At 44.7% G+C, this 15,478-nt stretch overlaps 1 protein-coding gene across 1 annotated transcript in view; it reads left to right on the plus strand.

Moving 5' to 3' along the window:
• LOC135558952 (rap guanine nucleotide exchange factor 4-like) overlaps positions 1–15,455 on the plus strand; it is a 47,968-nt gene extending 32,513 nt beyond the window's left edge. The window contains exons 4-29 of the mRNA XM_064993199.1: positions 484–556; positions 649–713; positions 1,327–1,433; positions 6,491–6,612; positions 6,852–7,035; positions 7,190–7,274; positions 7,405–7,465; positions 7,538–7,614; positions 7,938–8,084; positions 8,738–8,918; positions 9,209–9,287; positions 10,065–10,215; positions 10,300–10,388; positions 10,892–10,916; positions 11,009–11,087; positions 11,165–11,311; positions 12,140–12,237; positions 12,769–12,894; positions 13,005–13,081; positions 13,205–13,306; positions 13,435–13,525; positions 13,631–13,681; positions 13,799–13,886; positions 14,002–14,066; positions 14,486–14,540; positions 14,632–15,455. Coding sequence (XP_064849271.1) covers positions 484–556; positions 649–713; positions 1,327–1,433; positions 6,491–6,612; positions 6,852–7,035; positions 7,190–7,274; positions 7,405–7,465; positions 7,538–7,614; positions 7,938–8,084; positions 8,738–8,918; positions 9,209–9,287; positions 10,065–10,215; positions 10,300–10,388; positions 10,892–10,916; positions 11,009–11,087; positions 11,165–11,311; positions 12,140–12,237; positions 12,769–12,894; positions 13,005–13,081; positions 13,205–13,306; positions 13,435–13,525; positions 13,631–13,681; positions 13,799–13,886; positions 14,002–14,066; positions 14,486–14,540; positions 14,632–14,759 — 2,553 coding nt within the window. The 3' untranslated portion in view covers positions 14,760–15,455. The remainder of the gene's footprint in view (positions 1–483; positions 557–648; positions 714–1,326; positions 1,434–6,490; positions 6,613–6,851; positions 7,036–7,189; positions 7,275–7,404; positions 7,466–7,537; positions 7,615–7,937; positions 8,085–8,737; positions 8,919–9,208; positions 9,288–10,064; positions 10,216–10,299; positions 10,389–10,891; positions 10,917–11,008; positions 11,088–11,164; positions 11,312–12,139; positions 12,238–12,768; positions 12,895–13,004; positions 13,082–13,204; positions 13,307–13,434; positions 13,526–13,630; positions 13,682–13,798; positions 13,887–14,001; positions 14,067–14,485; positions 14,541–14,631) is intronic.
• Positions 15,456–15,478: the final 23 nt, after the last annotated feature.

Here is a 15,478-nt window from a genome sequence, read left to right on the forward strand (position 1 = left end):
CCTTAATGGAATGTGTGGGTAAGGGGGTGGAGCTACTCATGGTCATATATTGATCTAATGACCAGAGCGTGGCTTTTTTGGCATTTTATTTGGATCCCCATTAGCTGTTGCAGTGGCGGTAGCTACTCTTCCTGGGTTCCACACGAAACATAAAACATGACAAAATACATAACACTAATAGACGAGAACGCCAACGCAAATGTAAAATAAGAAAAATACAACTTAAGGTCCTGTACTGCATACACATACAACATTATTCATATACATTCAGCATATACATACAACATATTCATATACAGCGTGTACATACACATGTGTTGATGTGAAGTGGTGAGTAAGGCTCTAGAGCCCTTTTCAGATTAATGGTAATGGAGGGTCAGACAGATGAGGTGTGTGTGTGTGTGTGTGTGTGTGTGTGTGTGTGTGTGTATGTGTGTGTGTTTATCGATTACGATGACTAATCCTGCGTGCGTTGTGTTGTAGAAGTACCGTCAGTGTATGGCTGGACTTCTGGCCCCTCCATATGGAGCCATGGAGAGTGGATCCAACAATGATCGTGAGTAACTACAATGCAGTTGACTGTATAATCTAAAGATAGCATATTACACATATCACCATGGTGATAACTCTGTCTCCCTTCTCCCTCAGGGCTGGCAGACAAAGACAGTCTAGGTTCCAATACTCTCAGCCTCATGAACAAGTCTCTCAACAAGGTAAGATGGGCCCGTGTCAATGTTATACCGTGACGGTAATATCCCTTATCGTGCTCAACTAAACCCAAACTACTGTCTTTTACAATCTGTATACAGTGTAAGACTTTAAGTTGCGGTGTGTGTGTGTATTCTAAAAGTGTTCACACAACCAAACACGCAGACACACACACACCGCTACCTCTGTAGTTATGCTAATGAAAGGTAATTCATGTTCACGGGAACAAAAGGTACCATCTGCCCAATTTTAATGCCCTCTTTTGTAGTTCTGAGCTGTGGCAGAAGTAGCTCTCTGTGTGGGTGTGATTTGGGTTTTCTCCTATTTTCTCACCTTTCATTCATGGCTCCACCATCGCAGACAGCAGTTGTGTGGTTGCTATGGCAACTGGGAGTGTTACGATAGGTTGGGTGGTTGTGATTCACGTCTTAGCGGGTATATAGTAAATGTGAGGGGGATGGGCGGGGCTTTTGTTGCCAGAGGCATGAAATGAAAGCCCCCTGGATTTCTCAGCACATCCTTTAAATGATTAAAACCTGGAGGCTGAGACTCTCACTATGATTGTTACTGTCAAGCGAGTGCTGACGGAAGTATGGTGTTCCTGTGTGACGTCTTTAGGTTCAGTCAGAGAAGCTGCAGCGAGGGGGGAAGGTGATGCGGAACGCCATCCTCTCCAGAGCACCCCACATGATCAGAGACAGGAAGTACCACCTCAAGACATACAGGTGTGGGTGTACGTGTGCATGTGTTTCAATGGCGTGCGGTCAAGGTCGGTAGCTGGGTGAGCACAGGCTGTTATGAAAGCCAGATTTACTCAAATAAACCTTGATGAAGCCCAAGTTCCCCATGCAACAGATAGCTCCAACAACCAGAGTAACACAGACTATTAACCCGAAATTAACAAAAATGGTCACCAAATGTAAATACCATTGTAACCAAGATACACAAGCAATAGCTCTGATGGTGGTATATCTCATATCAGCCGAGAAAAGGGCACACTGCTCAGCTCTGCTCAAGCCATACATCGATGTGGTTTCCACAGTTACATCTGATAGGTGGCACCAAAAACGACTCAAAACATCAGTGTCATCAAAACAATAAATCAAATGCATTGAAAGGGATTCTATTCTCATGAAGTAGCCTCACCCTCAACAGCAGCCTAACCCTTAAATTGTAAAGGAAAATGCACTTAGGCCTACCTTTACTTCTCGGTGACCGCGTTGGAGAAGTCCCAGCAGAACTCCATGTCCATTACTTGACTTTTCTGCCTTCGCGGTTGTAGTGTAGTTGGGTCTGAATTGAATGGCGGGAGAAGCCCCTTTCCCACTACGGCCAATAAGCAAAAGTGAATGTAGGGATATCAAACGTTCAGCCCCTATGGACGCTCTAGTCTAGTGTGCCTGGTTAAATTGTGCTTATGAGCTTTTTCATGGTTAAAGTCGAGAGAAATAGATGGAAGTGTGTGAGTGTGCTACAATTACTATCATTATATATTAAAATATTGACATATTTAATTATGTAATTACGCTAATCCCCCTATGGATGACAGAACGTGTTCAAATCAAATCAAATCAAATTTTATTTGTCACATACACATTGTTAGCAGATGTTAATGCGAGTGTAGCGAAGTGCTTGTGCTTCTAGTTCCGACAATGCAGTAATAACCAACAAGTAATCTAACTAACAATTCCTAAACTACTGTCTTATACACAGTGTAAGGGGATAAAGAATATGTACATAAGGATATATGAATGAGTGATGGTACAGAGCAGCATAGGCAAGATACAGTAGATGGTATCGAGTACAGTATATACATATGAGATGAGTATGTAAACAAAGTGGCGTAGTTAAAGTGGCTAGTGATACATGTATTACCTAAGGATGCAGTCGATGATATAGAGTACAGTATATATGTATACATATGAGATGAATAATGTAGGGTATGTAAACATTATATTAGGTAGCATTGTTTAAAGTGGCTAGTGATATATTTACATAATTTCCCATCAATTCCCATTATTAAAGTGGCTGGAGTTGAGTCAGTGTCAGTGTGTTGGCAGCAGCCACTCAATGTTAGTGGTGGCTGTTTAACAGTCTGATGGCCTTGAGATAGAAGCTGTTTTTCAGTCTCTCGGTCCCAGCTTTGATGCACCTGTACTGACCTCGCCTTCTGGATGATAGCGGGGTGAACAGGCAGTGGCTCGGGTGGTTGATGTCTTTGATGATCTTTATGGCCTTCCTGTAACATCGGGTGGTGTAGGTGTCCTGGAGGGCAGGTAGTTTGCCCCCGGTGATGCGTTGTGCAGACCTCACTACCCTCTGGAGAGCCTTACGGTTGAGGGCGGAGCAGTTACAGTACCACAAGAATGACAGGAAATACACATAATTTTTACCCCATATTGGTGATGTTAGTATTAGAGTTTAGATGTTAGTATTAGAGTTTATAGTCATCGCGATCTTACAAAATCAATTGCTTAAAACCGGCCAATATCTTTGGTTTAGTACAAGTGTTTTTGTCGTCCGCGCCAGTCCGTAGTGGGACTTGGAACGTAGCTGTCATTTTCAGACCATTGTGGCTCAAATTCATGGATTTGAGGGTTAAGTTATCATTCAAATGAAAGTCAACCCCTGTCGTTATTTAGAAATCAACGTGAGGTGGTGATTCATTGAAATGATCCAGTCAAAAAAGTCTTGTTTCCTTTTCAGGATTGGCCATTTAGCTAAATAATCTTCTCACAGGTACTGTGTAAATTGACAAATGGGGATGAAAAGTTGTCACCTATCGACACATACATTTAGTATACCGAAGTTTATTGAGGTTTTTCTGATAGAAGAGGGCCAAACGGTTATTGCCCCAGTTCCATTGTTATTGCCCCAGTTCCATTGAATTGTCCAATTCACACACTTATCAAGAGAACAACGCTGGTCATCCCTACTGCATCTGATCTGGCAGACTCACGAAACACAAATGCTTCATTTGTAAATTATGTCTGAATGTTGGAGTGTGACCCTGGCTAGCCGTTAACTTAAAAAAAGAAAATTGTGCAAAAAAGTTTGCTTAATATAAGGAATTTAAAATGATTTATACTTTTCCTTTTGATACTTAAGTAAATTTTAGCAATTCCATTTACTTTTCATACTTAAGTATTTTACTTGAGTCATTTTTTTTTAAGGTATCTTTACTTCTACTCAAGTATGACAACTTAGTACTTTTTACATCCCTGCTAAGTGCACAGGACAGTGGAGTCAGGGAAATCGAAAGGGGGACAGCATAACCACCTACGTCACCAGCTTCATTAGGAAACGTATTGGCGACGTTGTCCCCACAGTAAAGGTTCGCTTCTTCCCCAATCAAAAATCCCTGGATTAACACTGAGGTTGGCGCTAAGTTAAAAGAACAGGGCTACCGCACACAGGGCAGACAACCATGAGGCTATGGCTGAGGACAGGAACAAGTAAAAGCAGTCTCGCTATGACCTCCGCAGAGTCATCAAATGAGCAAAAGGACAATATTGGAATAAGGCAATCATATTACACAGGCATGTGGAATGGGCTACAGTCCATTACGGGTTACAAAGGAAGACCCAGCCGTGATCTGCCCAACGATGCATCTCTACCAGACTAACCAATGCATTTCATGCACGCTTTGACAATAACAACATTGTGCCGTGCGTGAGGGCCCCCACCGACCCAGAGGACTGGATGATTTCCCAAGGCCGCGGGGCCAGACGTTATTTCTGGGTGCGGTTCTCAGAGTATGCGCAGCCTTATGAATGTTAATCTGTTTAGAGGTCTTACTCACATCGGCAACAGAGAGTGTGATCACACAGTCACCAGGAACAGCTAGTGCTCTCACGCATGATTCAGTGTGGCTTGCGCCTTAAGCAAGCATAGAAGGCATTCAGCTTGTCTGGTAGGTTCGCGTCACTGGGCAGCTCATGGTTGGGTTTCCCTTTGTAATCCGTGATAGTTTGTAAGGCCGGATACATCCAACGAGAGTCAAAGCCAGTATAGTAGGATTCGATCTTAGTCCTGTATTGTCGCTTTGCCTCTTCGACGGTTCAACGGATGGCCTAGCAGGATTTTTTTTTATAAGCGTCCGGGGTTTGTGTCCCGCTCCTTGAAAGTGTCAACTCTAGCCTTTAGTTCAGTGTGGATGTTTTGCCTGTAATCCATGGATTCTGGTTGGATTATGCTTCCATGGCACTTATTAATGAAGCCGGTGACTGATGTGTTAAACTCCTGGACCATATTCCAGTCGGTGCTAGCGAAACAGTCCTGTAGCTTAGCCTCCGCTTCATCGGACCACACCCGTGTTGAGTGCGTCACAGGTACTTCCTGTTTGAGTTTTTGCTTGTAAACAGTAATCCGGAGGATAAGGTTATGGTCAGATTTGCCAAATGGAGGGCAAAGGAGAGCTTTGAAGGCGTCTCAGTGTGTGGAGTTTTTTTCCCGTCACTTGTTGCACAGGTGACATGCTTGTAGAAATTCGGTAAATCGGATTTCAGTTCCCATGCATTAAAATCACCGGCCATTGGGAAGCCGTCTCTGGGTGAGCATTTTCTTGTTTGCTTATGCAGGTAAATACATACACAACTCAGGCGAGCAGAACCTCGAGACTTCTTTAGTATTAGAGATTGCGCACCAGCTGTTAATAAAGAGACACACACCACCCTCCTTACGCTTATCCGACACTTCCATTCTGTCCTGCCGATGCATCGAAAAACGAGATAGTTGTATATTATGCATGTCCTTGTTAAGCCAAGTTTCTGAGAAACATAGGGTATTACAGTTCATCCGGTCCCGTTGATAGGATAGGCTCAAACAGAGCTCGTCCAGTTTGTTCTCCAGTGATTTTTATATATTCGCCAATAGAACAGAAGGTCGAGGCGGTTTGTTTACTCGTTGCCGCAGGTCCATCAGGGTGCCCGTACGCCGGCCTCTATATCGCCGTCTCTTTCTATTCCGAGTGTCGACGATTAGGACCTCGTCCAGGGTGAGCAGTATGTCCTGCGCTGACGAACCCTTGAAGTAGACGTCTTCGCCAAATGTACAAAACAAGTCAGTCAGCGCAACAAAATATACCTTCCAGTGCCATTCTGATTCTAGTCGAAACATTGCGCTGCGCTTCGTGCATATATTATAAAAACATTTTGTGCCTTTGTTGTTCATTTTGGTGTTCAGCTGTTTTTTTTCTCTCCAAATTGTTCGCTCGCACATAAAAATACACAAGTTGAAGTTTGGTAGCGGAAGTCTAAGCCTCTTTGTTGGGGATTGGTCAACTGTAAGGGTGGGAACTATGAATGGGATTTTTCAATTAAGTGTTTGTTAGCGCCAGCTGCTTGGCTGGCTAGCTAGACTAGCAGCATAGGCTTACTCGTGCAGAGCAAGCAAGCCAACCAACTGACCTAAAGACCTGTACAACTTTTTCATCAAAAAGCATAATAAGCTTTCCATTGGCAAAACCGAAGTAAAAGGTTTGGTAGCAAGGCCCAGCTAGCTAGCTATTGTTAACACACAGGGAGTATGCGAGCACAGTCGTGTGCTTACGCCTTGCCGAGTTCTGCTAGGAGTTCTGCTAGAACCGAGTTCTGCTTCCGGTGATGGCAAAAAGCAGATGTTTCTGGTTTTCAGGGATACCGTATTTTCAACCAAAAAAAGTAAACACCTGCTACGTTAGGTTAGCAGTGGCCTTAAGTGCTTGTGCACATACATACAGTACAAGTTTGCATGCTTGTGTTACTTTATTGTCACGCTGTGTGTGTGTGTGTTTGTCTTGCAGGCAGTGTTGTGTAGGTACAGAGCTGGTAGACTGGCTGGTGCAACAGAGTACCTGTGTACACACTCGCTCTCATGCTGTAGGGATGTGGCAGGCTCTGCTGGAGGAGGGAGTACTGAACCACGGTGAGACTACACTGCCCTCTGCTGGACACAACACTTTCAAAGTTATTTAACCAGTTCATGACATATAGGGAGAATCTCAATTGTATTTCTTCCTCACATCCTCTCTTCTCGACCTCCTTCTCAAAACCCATTGGATGAAAAACTTAGTTCCCTCCCCTTGGACCTTTTCCAGCTTTCCCACCATGTTGGGTCAGTGATTTACTTACTGTTTGTGTGTGTGTGTGTGTGCCTCCCCCCAGTGGACCAGGAGTTGGGTTTCCAGGACAAGTACCTGTTCTACCGTTTCCTTGATGACGAGGAGGAGGACACCCCGTTGCCTAGCGAGGAGGAGAAGAGAGAGAGTGAGGAAGAGCTTCCTGAGACCATCCTCTTCCTTGCCCAGATAGGACCTGACGCCCTGCTGCGCATGATCCTGCGCAAACCGTCAGTACCACACACAGACACACACACACACACAGACACACACAGACAGACACACACACACACACACACGCTAAACACTCAAACATGTGTTTGATCTAATAAATTGAATTTGAAATGTAATGTAAATCTCCTCTCTCGCTCTGTGTCTCTCTAGTCCTGGTCAGAGGACAGGTGATGATCTGGAGATCATCTATGATGAGCTGCTTCACATCAAGGCCTTATCCCACCTCTCCAACACTGTGAGTCTTATCCCACCTCTCCAACACTGTGAGTCTAGACTCTTTTAATTTCGGCAAAGCCATGTTGCTCTGACGAGCTCATAGTAGTTGTCCCAAATGCTAAAATGAACTGTCTTTATTTCTTTTGCAGGTGAAGAGGGAGCTGGCCAGTGTTCTGATATTTGAGTCCCACGCCACTGCAGGAACAGTGTGTAAGTCCTGCTCTCACGTCCGTACTGTGTGTGTTTTAGGGACACACGTTAAGTTGTCTCTTCTCCTTCCAGTGTTTAACCAGGGTGAGGAGGGCACATCCTGGTACATCATCCAGAAGGGCTCTGTCAATGTGGTCATCTACGGCAAGGTAGGACTTGTGTGTGTTCATGTATTTTTGTCTGGAAATATTTTCACATGATTTATGGGCCTACACCAGATGATACTTAGAAAACTGGTTCTGACCAACAATAATGCTGCTACATACAACAGCTGGCTTCTATACCACCTGGGGAGACCTGTGTCACAGTTTTGGAAACTTTGCTCATCATAATTCGTCACAGTGAATGACTAGTTTAAGGGTCTCAGATTACACATACACACACAGTTCGATTGGTCAGAATATTCATTCATGCGAGCACTTCTCTAGCTGTCTGAATCGTCTGTTTTTTAACCGTGTGTGTTTCTCACCAGGGTGTGGTGTGTACCCTGCACGAGGGAGATGACTTTGGGAAGCTGGCACTGGTGACAGACTCCGCTCGAGCTGCCTCCATCGTCCTCAGAGAAGACAACTGTCACTTCCTCCGAGTGGACAAGGAAGACTTCAACAGGATACTCAGGGTAGAGTTTAATACTGTACCAAATATTTGTTTTATAAACTAACCCAAGACAGACCACAGCCTGTCGTTTCCAGTGGGAGCAAATTCATCATAGTGGGCAGAACAAGAAAGGCGTTGGGCATAGCCAAGCACGAGCTCGTCAGACCCTCATGGCGTTTTCTATGTGTTTTGCATATTTTTATTTATTTTACCAGGCAAGTCAGTTAAGAACAAATTCTTATTTTCAGTGACAGCCTAGGAACAGTGGGTTAACTGCCTGTTCAGGGGCAGAACGACAGATTTGTATCTTGTCAGCTCGGGGGTTTGAACTTGCAACCTTCCGGTTACTAGTCCAACGCTCTAACCACTAGGCTACCCTGCCACCCTAAATGCACCGTTGCACTCCTAAACAAATAAATGTTTTGAGACTTTGGCAAGGGGTACAGAACTACAAAACTTAGTCCACTCTGTTTGCAGTTTTGGGAACAGAAAACTGAATTGAGATCAAATGTTTCATTGATGAGAAAATGAGTCATCACCATATTTGGTGGTGAGTGGAAATGCCAACTGAATGCTCCAGATTTATAGGTCCGGTGAAACGTCCGGTCTAGTTGTTCTGTGACTGTACTGTTTGCTACAGTGTGCAATTCTGGACCATACTGTCATTGACTATAGGACGTGGAGGCGAATACAGTGCGCCTGAAGGAGCATGAGCAGGCTGTGCTGGTCCTGGAGAAGAGTCCCAGAGCCTCTACTCTGGGAAACATCAAGTACACTGTGATGTCTGGAACCCCTGAGAAGATCCTAGACCACTTCCTGGAGACCATGAGGATGGACACACACCACGCTGACCCAGGTACACACACACACCTAGCTTCCACACAACCAGGTAGAGATACAATGTGATGTCTGGAACCCCTGAGAAGATCCTAGACCACTTCCTGGAGACCATGAGGATGGACACACACCACGCTGACCCAGGTACACACACACACCTAGCTTCCACACAACCAGGTAGAGATACACTGTGAGTCGCCAGGGTTGAGGGGCCGGTACAGGACTGGATGATGGGTTGGTGGATATGAATGAATATCTGTTTTCTAATATTATTCCCTTTCTTCCTCTTTTTCTCTCCCCTCCTCTCAGATCCTGCGGTAGATGACTTTGTCCTCATGCACTGTGTCTTCATGCCTAACAGCCAGTTCTGCCAGCTGCTCATGGCACAATATCCTTTTTCTCCTTCCAACTTTCTTCTCTTTCACTCCATTCTTCTCTCCTCTCGCTTTCTCCTTCTCCTTGTTTCTCTTTCCAACCCTCTTCTCTTTCACTCCATTCTTCTCTCCTCTCGCTTTCTCCCTCTCCTTGTTTCTCTTTCCCCTCCCGTTTCTCTTCTTGGCATATTCAGTAGGCTACATATAGGTTACAGTAATGTTATACATTGCCCTTTTGTCTCAGGGCTCCCGAGTGGCGCAGCGATTTAAGGCGCTGCATCCCAGTGCTTGAGGCGTCACTACAGACACCCTGGTTCGAATCCAGGCTGTATTACAACCGGCTGTGATTGGGAGTGCCATTGGGGGTCGCACAATTGGCCCAGCATCGGGTTTGGCTGGTGTAGTTAGTTATTGTAAATTAGAATTTGTTCTTAACTAACTTGCCTAGTTAAATGTGGTAGTAGGTGCCAGGTGCACCGGTTTGTGTCAAGAACTGCAACGCTGTTGTGTTTTTCACACTCAACGCTGTTGTGTTTTCCTGTCTGTATCAACAATGGTCCACCATCCAAAGGACATACAGCCAACGTCACACAGCTGTGGCAAGCATTGGAGTCAACACGGCTAGCATCCCTGTGGAATGCTTTCCAGCACCCTTGTAGACTCCATGCCCCCGAAGAATTGAGGCTGTTCTGAGGGCAAATGGAGAGGGGTGCAACTCAATATTAGGAAGGTGTTTCTAATGTGTGGGTACACTCACTGTAGTTGTGCTATATCTTTAACCCTGTGTGTACCTACCATGTGGTGGCTCCCCCGGGTTCAGAGCAGGAGAGGTTGGAGTACGCTGTGACCTCTAAAAGACGAGTCCTCAATCTGGCCCTGCGCTGGGCGGCAGTACACACACACCATCTACAGGAGGAGCAAGCAGCACTCACATTCCTGGAGGTACACACACACACACACACACACACACACACACACACACACACACCTGAGGAGTTGTCTAAGTCTGTGTGTTTCTCTCTGTAGGAGCTGTATGGGAGTGTGTCCAGTGACTCACGGATCCTCAGAGCTCTGAAAGACTTTGTACCCGACTTGGAGAAGGTCGTCAAACTACAGTATGTAAACCCTGACCTCTAAACCCCAAACCTTGGTTGTTTAGCAACAAAACCGAAGCGTGCGTAGCTATGGGGCAAAACAGACGGGGTTGGCTTAGATTGTTGACAGGATGTCAACGATATTTAGTCTCCAAATGTTGCTACATGAAATACATTTGCACGATGTGCACGCGTTGTCTCAAATGCATTGTTACAGTTGTTGGTTAGCTAGCTAGCGAATTTTAGCCATATTAGCATTGACATGAAATCAGTCAAAACACCTCAAAACAAGACATGGTATCAAGAACAAGCTGGAACGAGCTGAAATGAGTCAGTTACGATTCCCCACGTGGCAGCGTCTTGTCGTTGTTGCCGGCTACAGTATCTGGCCATCCAGAATCACCACAACACACAGGTTGAAGCCCCATTGAAGCGTGCGCTTTGCTTTTGCGACGTCGGCAAACCCATCCATATCAAGACAATGCATTAATACATACGTCTGTTCTCTTGTTTCTGTTCTTCAGTTCAGAAGAGGCCAAATTGAAAAAGGTACACACAGACTATGTTTGCTGGTGGTGTCTGTGTGTGTGTGTCTGTAAAAGTGTGTGATGTTTCATTTTTATCTCTGTGGCCTGTTTCAGCAGAAGGTCCTTCTTAGAGAGTTCAGCAACGGAGACGAGAGACTAGCGAAGAAACAACCCATCAGGAACTGTGACGAAAGTGAGTGTGTGTTTGTGTAAAAGAATGCGTCTTTCTGCACATTATTAAAAACATGTTAAAAACGTGTGTGTGTGTAGTCCTGTTGAAGGTGTACTGCAGTGACCATACCTATACCACTATCCGGGTTGCCGTGGCAGCCACAGGGAGAGAGGTGACCAGTGCTGTGGCTGACAAACTGGCCTCAAACGATGACCTACTATTGGTCCACCTCAGCTCCGCAGGCGGTGAGGAGCCAATCACATCTAACTTCATTCATAGTGAACAAAAAATATAAATGCAACATGCAACAATTTCAGCGATTTTACTGAGTTACAGTTCATATAAGGAAATCAGTCAATTGAAATAAATAAATTGGGTCCAAATCTATGGATTTCACATGACTGGGCTGGGACGCAGCCATGGGTGGGCCTGGGAGGGTCTGGGGAGCCAGTGGGCCAATCAGAAGAAAACAAATACCCCCCAAAGGGCTTTATTACAGACAGAAATACTCAGCCGGATGTGGAGGTCCTGGGCTGGTGTGGTTACACATGGTCTGCGGTTGTGAGGCAGGTTGGACATACTGCCAAATTCTCTAAAACGATGTTGGAGGCAGCTTATGGTAGAGCAATTAACATTAAATTCTCTGGCAACAGCTCTGGTGGACATTCCTACATGTCCGCATGCCAATTGCAAGCTCCCTGAAAACTTGAGACATCTGTGGCATTGTGTTGTGTGACAAAACTGCACATTTTAGAGTGGCCTGTTGCTGTCCACAGCTCAAGGTGCACCTGTGTAATGATCATGCTGTTTGATCAGATTCTTGATATGCCTCATCTGTCAGGTGGATTGATTATCCTGGCAAAGTAGAAATGCTCACTAACTGGGATGTAAACCAATTACTGCACAGCATTTGAGAGAAATGTGTTTTTGTATCTATGTAACATTTCTGGGATCATTTATTTCAGCTCACGAAATATGGGACTTTACATGTTGCGTTTAATATTTTTGTTCAGTATACGTATCATTTATTACTGTCATTTTATATTCCAACGTGTGTGTGTTCTCCTGTACAGAGAAGCAGATGCTGAAGCCCAATGATGTGTCCGTATTCTCCACTCTGAGCATCAACGGGCGTATGTTCGCCTGTCCCAGGGACCAGCTGAATGCTCTGGTGAGAGAGAATGGGGACTAGAAATATGGCAATATGTTGTCTTTGAGCCACAACCATACTGTACATCAGGGAGCATCAACTAGATTCAGCCCTGGGCCGATTTAAAAAAAAAAATAATAATAATAATTTTATTCTTGAGCGGATGGTCACTTGGGCAGAACATAACTACAAAGAATTTGTAGACTGCAAATTGACCGCAAGAAGCCCAACCAGATATAATATTTGACTAAAATATAATAATTTTAATCCTTGCTTACATTTGTATACGATCACATATACAGTACTTCTCTATAATGCGTGGGAATACTTTGGAACAGATTTACAAAAGGAACATCACTTCGAGCTGATTTGCTGGTGTTTTTAACAGTATTTTATGTCCAACAATAAATAAAATCATTTGCTCAGAAAACTCGAGGGGCCAAATAAAGTCACCGACGTGCCAAATTCGGGCCTGCAGGCCACCAGTTGGGGAACCCTGCTAAACATCATAGTGTCGTGTAGACAATAACCTAATGTGTGTGTGTGTGTTAGACCCCTCTCCCAGACCAGGAGGGGCCCTCAGCGGGGTCCATGTCCAGTTTTGAACTGATGAGTTCTAAAGACCTGGCCTACCAGATGACCCTGTATGACTGGGAACTCTTCAGCTGCGTGCACGAGGTAGACACACACACACACACACCCTTTCTGAGACGAGAGAACCAACCTGCTCTATTTCTTTCTGTACACCTGGACTCTATAATATGTGTCCCGTCTCCTCCCTGCTGCAGCATGAGCTGTTGTACCACACGTTTGGCCGTCAGAGCTTCAGGAGAACCACCGCCAACCTGGACCTCTTCTTACGCAGGTCTGATTTGGAATCGAACATGATTTCGAAGTAACTTCTATGACATTTTTTTCCCTAGGCAGGTTGTTGGTACATGTTACAGTGCATTATTTGACCCTCGTGGGATTGTGTGGTCGTGGTCAGGTTCAACCAGGTGCAGCTGTGGGTCGTGACAGAGGTGTGTCTGTGTGGTCAGCTCAGCAAACGGGTTCAGCTGCTCAAGAAGTTCATCAAGATCGCTGCTCAGTGAGTGTTGCGCACGCAAACAATCAAACACTCACTCGTTCTGTAGATGCGCGCGCTTCGTAGAGAGTTGAGTGTACGGAAACGCTGCTTCAGTCTCTCACTGAAATTGTTGATGTTGCTTCCTCCAGCTGCCGGGAGTTTAAGAATCTGAACTCGTTCTTTGCCATCATCATGGGTATGAGCAACCCTGCAGTCAGCCGACTTACCCAGACCTGGGAGGTGAACCATGACTACTACTACAGTGTTAAACTACTGACAAATTACAGCTTCTCTATTCGTCCACTAAAAACTAAAGCCATTAAACCTTTCTCTTTCTGTTGGCAGAAACTCCCCAGCAAGTTCAAGAAGTTCTACGCTGAATTTGAAAGCATGATGGTGAGTTGCTCTTCAAAGACCAATTTCCATTTGACCCCTATGTGGACAATAAAGTTATTGACCTTTTGAACCGTGGGGTGTGTGCATGTGTGTGTTTGTGTGTGTGTGTGTTAACAGGACCCGTCCAGGAACCACCGGGCCTACCGGCTGACCGTCACCAAAATCGAGCCGCCAATCATCCCCTTCATGCCCCTCCTCCTCAAAGGTAAGCCCCGGTTACGATCAGTAGGCAAGCAACGGACAACCGTTTTCAAACGGAAATCGAGGTGAGAAAGTGAACTCTTCTGTTTCAAACTGTGCTTTTTCTGTTCTCTTCCCAGACATGACTTTCAGTCACGAGGGCAACAAGACATTCATAGACAACATGGTCAACTTTGAGAAGATAGTGAGTATACACAGGCATTCATAAGATGCTTATAAACTCTTCATTCCACTTGAATTCTGTAGTCATAGAATTAGGTTTTCAGTATCAACAACCTTCATAGAACATTAATACAACTTATATATGACATGTGACCACTGGTTTACCCCCCCCCCCTGGTTCTGTGGGGGCCCAAACCAAAAAACAAGCATACGAACTCGTTATGAACCATGGAAAAATAGTCTAGAATAGCATGAGATAGTAATAAAACTGCACATTTCCCTCTCTGCCCCATGGTAAAATATGTAGAATTGCAAGGAATTAGCTGTATTCTTAAACAATTTAAATGGGTTGGGAGGTGGGGGCCTTGCTCGGATCTTGTGAGTGCGGGGGGGGGGGGTTACGCCACTACATGTAACACTGCTTGTTGTTGTGATTTCCAGCGGATGATAGCAAACACCATCCGGGCAGTGAGACACTGCAGGAGTCAGCCGTTCAGTAAGTCTCTGTTCTATCACTAACAAGTGATCCTTTCAACTGGACCCATAACAACAGGCATTAATAATACAACTCTCTCTCTGCCTCTCAGACCCTGAGGTGTGTCAGCCCAACAAGAACCATGCGGAGGTGAGGGGTTACGTCAGAAAGCTGTGTGTGATTGACAACCAGCGGACCCTGACAACGCTCTCCTATAGGCTGGAGCCCCGCAGGACCTGAGCCCGCCCACCATCACGGTAGTTACATGTAGAGATCACAGGTAACCTTCATCACTGTGACATGGCTTCATCGGGCTGCTATGACTTCATCTGGAAAACTCAGACCTCTGACATCACATGGAATTCTTAGCCCTCTATGACATCACACAGAACCATCAGCCTTTGCGACATCACATAGAAGAGCAATGATTAGAGATCCGAGACTCTTGTTAAGTGTAAGGTTACTGTACATCTAGATAGAAAACTGCAAGTACTTAAAGTGACTGAAAAAAAATCTGATTTAAAAATGAACAACTATAGATTTGAGGTCTTTTTTAGTGATTATCAGTATCCCTTACTGATAATGTGAAAGCAGATGTGAAAAATATGAAGAAAGTATATTGTACCAGTTTCACAAATACCAAGATATTTTACATAGTGTTATAGAGAAGCAAAACCCCTAGCATTGTTAAGCATCGTTCTGAAATCTGTCCTCAAATTCTTGCGTTAAAGCACAACTCATGTAGCATATTGTTATTTCTGTTTAATCAGTCATCCTTCTCAGTTGTGTTCTCGTCATGTACTTTTGTATATGTAGATACAGTATATTTGACTTGTGTCTCTTGTTTTACCTCAGGACCTCATTATGATGTCAGTGTGTTGAGTGTCTAGTCTGTCTGATCTTTAAATAAAAAATTATCTAATATAATAATCAAAACATTTGATACTGGCGGTGGTTAT

This window comes from Oncorhynchus masou, chromosome 17, assembly GCF_036934945.1.
Source record: "Oncorhynchus masou masou isolate Uvic2021 chromosome 17, UVic_Omas_1.1, whole genome shotgun sequence".
Taxonomy (NCBI): Eukaryota; Metazoa; Chordata; class Actinopteri; order Salmoniformes; family Salmonidae; genus Oncorhynchus; species Oncorhynchus masou.